A 7,500-nucleotide genomic window follows, 5' to 3' on the forward strand; every position below is an offset into this window, starting at 1 on the left:
AAATTACGTATTGTATTATTGTCTATTCCCAGGTATCTTATTGTTTAACTTACTATATCATCCCTTCATCTATAAATTACTTGCTGTATTACGCTTTGTGTATTACCAGATGTCTTATTGCATTGCTTCCTCTGCCATCACTAGGTTCCAATCTTAGGCATTCTGGGATCGGGTGGAGGCTTCCGAGCCATGATGTGCATGAGCGGGGCTGTGAAGGCGCTACAGGAGACCGGAATCCTGGACTGTGCAACGTACATCGCCGGACTCTCGGGCTCATCCTGGTAAGGACTGGTTACGTTCAGAATACGCTTGAAAACACCGTGATGAATTTCATTGCGGTGTATGTGAAGTTGGTAAATTGTAAAAGCCATTGAATGTTTTTTAGTTATTGTTGACATTAGTATATTGGAAAATTAAATAATATAAAGTACACGTTTTGACAAATAAATCTCAAGATACACAAACAAAAGAACAAATTTACATTTCCTCTTCTTCACAGGTACATCTCAACCCTGTATGCCCACGATAAATTCCCGAACGTAACCCACGACCAGATTCAGAAGGAACTCCGGGCATCAGTAACAAGTGATTGGAAGTGGCAGCTGCTCAATTCGGCATCTTACGTCACCAGCATGATTGCCAAGTACAAACGAGGCCAACCCGTCTCTTTCACAGACTTCTTTGGACATCTACTGGGTGATGTCCTCTTAAAAGGGGTATGTCATATTCGATCTCCCTTTTTTGGGGGAAATTTATTTTTCTCAAGCGCTTTAAAAAGGATACGCTTGCCATTTGATTTAGTGTTATTAAATATAAGACTGTGATAATGATAATAATAATTATTCTTGTTTTCATCATCATTATCCTTCACTTTCAAACTATGATATCATGACTCTAACATTCTGGAACGATTTCAGGCCAAGCACAAAAAGCTGACAGACACGCAGAAGATTTTGGTCCAGGGAATAGTGCCTATGCCGCTCTACACATGCCTCCATGCCAAGCGAAATGTCTCGTGCCGATCTTTCTCGGTGAGCATGCGTCTTCAGAGTTTACGAAGGAACTAGATTAAGGAATTATTTGCTAGTTTGTGGTATGACGTATAATTTGTGAGTGATATTATTAGTGAAAATGAGTTCATTGGTTGTTAGTTTTTATTCTTAGTCTTATTATTTCTTTATTCGTGATATTCCAGGAATGGGTCGAATTTTCACCCTATGAGATTGGCATCGCTAAGTATGGTACTTTTATGAAATCTGAGGATTTTGGAAACAAGTTTATTGTTGGGAAGAAAATCAAGCATTTTGAAGAACTTCCCTTACATTTTCTGCAAGGTAAGATTAACCTTCTTTTATTGTTTTTTCCTTTAATTTCCCTTCCCACTTTATGTAGTATTGTTATTATCATGGAACCATTATAGTATATAAGCTCACAGTTTCGAAAAAAGTAGAACACATATTTTTCATTAGTGCTTAAATGTATGAATCAACACACACACACACACACACACACACACACACACACACACACACACACACACACACACACACACACACACACACACACACACACACACACACACACACACACACACACACACACACACACACACACACACACACACACACACACACACGCTCACACACGCTCACGCACGCACGCACGCACACACGCATCATCGAGGGATTTTCTTATTGACGTTATGATTCTTGTCCACAGGTGTGTGGGGAAGCGCCTTTACCATTCTCATCAAGAGGTTAGTGATGGAAGGTGGAAAGAAGGACATTGTGCAGATTATGAGAGATGCACAGAAAGAAAATGATTTACATGGTGAGTAATTCATGTACTATCGATGCTCATAATGTTGCCTGTTTTTACTTATCTGATAATTTTCGAAGAGATTCTTGTTACATATAAAATGGATAAAAAAGTGGTACGTGGTATGCTAAAGACACGGGCTTGTTTTCAAGGTATTATTTGCTGATTTCTTAGTGCATTTTAAAGTTGATTGAGAATACCCTAAATAAGAAAATATTTTTTGTTCTTTTCAGATAAGATTGACGACCTACACAGCTCAGGAGACGACTCAGAGACGGAGGATGAGGAAGACATCGAAGGCCTAGATGACAAGGAGATCGACGACGAAGAAGAGATCAGCATGACGAAGCTGAGTCTCGCAGACCAGCCGGCCACCGAGGGGGAAGCCTCGGCCGCTGGCGCTGGCAAGAGCGGGCAAGCCGAGGCCGCGGAAGAGAGCCGCAGGGTCTCAGTGGCTTCCATGGAGACCAGACCTCAGCCCGAACAGAAGACCGCCAAGAAGAGTTTGAGCAAGATTGCGAAGTCGATGGATAGTCTCCTAGGCCACTCGTTCGGCAACAAAGCCCAGAGCACAGACCAAGAGGCCTCTGAGAGCCGAGACATCTTGCCCAAAGCTTTCAGTTTTGACACGACGAAGAGGAAAGTCTCCAGGGACAACCACAGGAAGTTCAGCACCGAGAGTGACCCCGGAGTTAGGACGGAGTTTCAGACACTGGGAGCTTCGAGGCTGGTTCGCCAGGGAGCCATGAAAACGGCTCGTCTCAGCAAGGCGAAGAAAGTCGATGAGAAGGAGGAGGCCAATCCAGGGCAGAAAGTGTGGGCTGAGAGGAGGTGAGTTGAAATTCGTTAGTCTAGTTATAACTATCACCTTACCTGACTTTTATTCACACTGTCAAATACAGTTATAACATATATTATTATTACACAGACAGGCAGATATATATAATGAACATACATTTATACGTTTACTTATGGTTTCAGAAAAACTCTAAGAAAGACCAGGGTTGAGAAAAAGGCAGGCTTATGGGAAGGCCTGAAGCAGAACATCATGATGGGCACCAACATACTTAACTCCCGAGCCGGAAGGGCAGGGGAGGTGCTGAACCCCTTCCGAGGACTTTCCCTGAGACATTCATTCCCAATCTCTCCTTTTGCAACAGATGGAATGGAGGAGGAAGATCAGGTGGATTCGGGTAAGGATTTCTTTTTCTCTTCTTTTCTTTCCCTTTCCAAATGTCATCATTTCTTATTCCTGTTTCCCCCTTCTTCGGTAATTGTCTTCTATGTACCTTTCACAGAATATCCACAGAATTAGTTTATTTGCAAGAACTCGTTTTCGTAACACGCTTCTACTTCCTCCTTACAGATAACTTCGGCGCAGGCTGTAGGTACGAACCGCTAGATAACAAAGCCAAGAAGCTGTTCATCGTAGACTCTGGCTTGGCTTTCAACTCTCCTTATCCACTGCTCTTGAGGCCACAGAGAGCCGTTGATATATACCTTTCCTTTGACTTCTCCCAGAGGCCTGAGGACAAATCGCAGCCCTTCAAGGAACTGCTGTTGGCTGAGAGATGGGCAATACAAAACAAGGTTCCTTTCCCACCCATAGAAAAACAGGTGCGTTTTCTCTTTTGTGAATAACTGTAAGATTTTTTTCCTGAAAGGCAAATCTTGCAGCTATTCTAAAAGTGTTTATAATAATATTTGGCAATGAATGCTTGGAGACTTAATATGTCTAATTCAAGTCACTGTAATGCCAATCCTAAGTTATCAGAACTTTTGATGAAGTATTTATAGAAAGATTTTGAGTGGGCTAATCTTGGATAGAATATATTTGCGTTGTATTTAATAAGAATTCTGCTTTGTTCTAAACTCCTAAATTCCTTTCAGGTTGCGCAGTATGAGAATGAAGAAGTTCGAGAGTGTTACGTGTTCAAACACCCAACTGACCACTTCTGTCCCGTTATCTTGCATTTTCCATTAGTCAATAACAACTTCAGGAAGTTCAAATCTCCAGGTAATATATCAGTTGTTTTATGTAATGTTTTTAGTTTCTGTGAGCTGTTATATTTATTGTGATTTAAATTGTTGATTTGAATGCAAAGGTAAATCTCCCATAGACATAATAATAAATGGAAACAGTATACATCTCTCTCTTAATACTTCTTAAATAATTGAAGAGGTGAGTGGATTTTATTACCATTTTTTAAAAATTCTAGGTGTACCTCGCGAAACCAAAGAAGAAATGGAATTCGCTGACTTCCCCATCTTCGACGACCCCAACAATTCCTTCTCGTCCATGAACTTTGTGTACGAACCCGACCAGTTTGACCGCCTGACAAAGCTCGTAGAATTCAACACCCTCTTCAGCATAGACACGATTAAGAAAGAGCTCGAGGAGATCACCGAGAGGAAAAAGAGCTTGACCTCAAAGACCCTGACCTTTAGTGATGTGGTGAAGACCGTTAAGCGTGTGTCGAGTTTCCAGAATAAAAACCGTGGCAGAGAACTGAAGCTAACTGTGTCTCAGGAGAACGAGGATCTGTTGAAAAAGTTTGTGAATGTGAACAGACTTGCTGAGGCTGACAGTTCTGACGAAGAAGAATTCACTGATGCTCTTCAAGAATTGTGAGAGAGGAGGGTTGAAGGAGAGATATTTGTTTTATATTATTTATAGTGATGGAGAACTCAAGTTGATGAGCAAAGTGACCAGTGTCTTAAGCCCATGTCTTACCATGGTAAATGGTAGTGCAGTTCCTTTTATTTTTCTCTTTTCATTCTCCCTTGTCTCCTTTATCACGTGACCTCTACCCACTCTTTTCCATACTACCATTCCCGTCATCAGTCGTAAAGGAAGCGTTTGATTTGGATGTGATAATGTCGAGAAATCTGTAATATTATGTATGGTTACAGCTGCAAATATTATTTATCTTTTACAAAGTTGCATGTACTCCAATACTTGCTGCAGAATCCATTGTTTGTGCTTTGCGAATACTGACGTATTATGTTATATTTTGGCTAATGTTTGGTTTTATGCCATTCATGATATCAGTTCATGAGTTGATAAGCCCTACATTCTGGGTATTAATGTTACCAAGCTTTTACACTAACCATTTGCAATTTCTACTCTCGTGAATGAGAAACAAACGCACTGCTTTGTGAAGACAATTGAGCAAAAAACACAAGATTCCTATAACAATGGATAGGTATATGCCAATAATTTTATCATTTTATCCATATATGTGATCATTGTGTGAAAATGTGCATCTGTTATATATTCATGGATGTTGACTCATGTTGCATGGTTGGATCTTCATTCTTCACCTGGTCTCTCAATATGCAGAGAGAGAATGCTCATGTAATATATATGTAGGTTCAAAGGTGCCTTGGGGAACATTGGATGTGTAGCTGGCTGTTAGTGATATATTTCTTTGAACGCTGTTCAAAGTGAAGATTTAGTGACAAATGGAGCATATCAGCAGAGTTTTGCTGATTCAATCTGACTGCATGATTATGATTAAGACATAACTGGGGTCTGTGGTAAAGTTACAGTTTTTTCTTTAGCTTTGACAAGGAAGCAAGGAAAGTTTACCTGTGATTGAAAGGACACTTTTTGTATTGTATATTAGGGTACTCTGTGATGGCTGTACAAAGTTAATCTATTTATTTCCACGTTTTAATGTATTGTTTGCACACGCCTGTTACTTGTTTAAGGGCAAAAATACATTTCCAATAAAGAAAATTTACATAAAATTGCTTTCTCACTTATACATTTCCCGATAAAGATGAAAAATAGTATAAAATTCAGAACATAATAACCATAAAGACGGGTGGACGTTGCTTGACCTGTAAGAACAGAGAGAACAGCATATATACTGTTAGGGGGAATTGAAATGTGAAGTAATGTAAAATACCTTTCAGTTACACATTTTTTGTGGAATAATCAAAGCTTCAATTCTGGTGATAAACAATTAAGACACGCATGGTAAGGAGAGATTTGATTGACAATGATAAGAACTCATTTCCAGTGCGTCAATATTCGCCTGTATTGCAATCCATAACGAACCGTCAAATGTGAAATAAGTCTGGCTTGTTTATTGTCTAAAGTATCTGCCAAATCTGAAGCCGAAGTCTTGAAGTCTTTCAGTTGTTATATGGTTAAATTTGGCTTCATAATGTACATACGCGTGTTCTTAAACCAATTGGCCGAACGTGCGTTTCTTAAAAAAAAAAAAAAAAAAAAAAAATGTAAGTTGAAGATTTACTCTCTGAATGAAAATCGATAGGTTCCCTTTAATGCACAACAGCCATGAGTTCATTAGCGTGAACAGATCGATGCTTATCTTACAGATGGCCGCATTTTCGGGCAGTTGGTCTGAGAACTTTGAACGCACATCTTTATTCAGGTACGATTCTATGGGCATATATCGCCGTATCTTGTGGGAGTGATTTAACATGTGTAAAATGATTATTTTACAAGGTATCTTCTTGATATATTTTATATTCACCGGAATGAGTATCTTCCCTTCAGAGGGTGGAAAATAAAGACCCTTTTTGTTGTATCCCGAAACCCCTAATACTTTGATAGATTGTTTCATGTCGTATCGTGGTCGTTACAAACCAGGGCATCATCTTAATTTCACATTAAAAAAGTTGATAGTCAATATTAAATATGCTGGTCTGATTGTTAATTACAAGCAAAACATTATGGAATCTTCTAATAAAATGGAATACCTACCTGAATACTCTGCAACTTCTATTGTTTTTAAACACACTCTTCACTTCAAAAGATGGTGGAAACTTTCAAATGGGTTTTAGATTCAGTCAAAACTTCTTTTTTCTTATTACATACATTATTCTTCATGTGTTTTGCATCTCATTCATTCACAGCGAGTGTCTTCATGTCCGAATCTCAGACAACTGGATACGATGATCACAGGCATTTGCTTGTCTTTTTACCTGATTTATATCAACAGATCAAGATAGACAACTTTATTATTATCATTATTATTATCATTGAACCTGTAAGGTTATATCATAGAAGTACAGAATGATTTTGAAAATATTCATCTTGGACACGTTGCAAATTTTTACTTCATTGACCATCATGATTGACTTCTAATTTACATATATTTGAACATATATTTGATATACTGCTAAAAAGGCACAGAGACACTTATATGAAAATTCTGATTCAAGAAACACACGATGCGATTGATTAATGCAAATATAAATCCCGGAGGTGTACGTGTAATATATCAGGGAGTATCGTGCACTGGTTGGCTGGCAGAGTGTATCACATTGTATCAAGGCAGATACAAACTGACACAAACCGAAAATATGTTTCAGCAGTTTCCAATAATGTGCGCTCAAACATGCATCAAAGTGTATATAAAGAAAGTACTACAGGTTTCAGAAATGCTACAAAAAGGGCCTGAAGCTATTCCCAGTTTTAGCGGCGTTTTCTTTACGCAAACAAGCGACCATTGTTAGTTAATGTGCCTGCTATTACGACCTTTTACATGCTGCAGTGAGAGGCGCATCGCTTGTTATTTTAACATCATGGTCACACAGAGGGAACTTTCGTCGCGTCCACACTGGCAAGAAGTTGGTGCGGGCGAAAAGAAAGATAAATATATCACAAACTTCTTCGACTGAGGAAGCCGTACTCGTATGAATGAA

The 7,500-nt window shown here is 39.1% G+C and overlaps 1 protein-coding gene across 3 annotated transcripts in view; it reads left to right on the forward strand.

The window, feature by feature from the left end:
* The window catches only part of LOC125029523 (cytosolic phospholipase A2-like), a 40,830-nt gene extending 35,259 nt beyond the window's left edge, over positions 1 to 5,571 (forward strand). For all 3 annotated transcript variants that reach the window (XM_047619462.1, XM_047619460.1, XM_047619461.1), the window contains 10 exons: positions 145 to 281; positions 500 to 716; positions 918 to 1,031; positions 1,196 to 1,334; positions 1,720 to 1,830; positions 2,052 to 2,649; positions 2,800 to 3,011; positions 3,185 to 3,435; positions 3,709 to 3,835; positions 4,038 to 5,571. In XM_047619462.1, coding sequence (XP_047475418.1) covers positions 145 to 281; positions 500 to 716; positions 918 to 1,031; positions 1,196 to 1,334; positions 1,720 to 1,830; positions 2,052 to 2,649; positions 2,800 to 3,011; positions 3,185 to 3,435; positions 3,709 to 3,835; positions 4,038 to 4,450 — 2,319 coding nt within the window. In that variant the 3' untranslated portion in view covers positions 4,451 to 5,571. The remainder of the gene's footprint in view (positions 1 to 144; positions 282 to 499; positions 717 to 917; positions 1,032 to 1,195; positions 1,335 to 1,719; positions 1,831 to 2,051; positions 2,650 to 2,799; positions 3,012 to 3,184; positions 3,436 to 3,708; positions 3,836 to 4,037) is intronic.
* The last annotated feature ends 1,929 nt before the right edge of the window (positions 5,572 to 7,500 follow it).

This window comes from Penaeus chinensis, chromosome 10 (genome assembly GCF_019202785.1).
Source record: "Penaeus chinensis breed Huanghai No. 1 chromosome 10, ASM1920278v2, whole genome shotgun sequence".
NCBI lineage: Eukaryota > Metazoa > Arthropoda > Malacostraca > Decapoda > Penaeidae > Penaeus > Penaeus chinensis.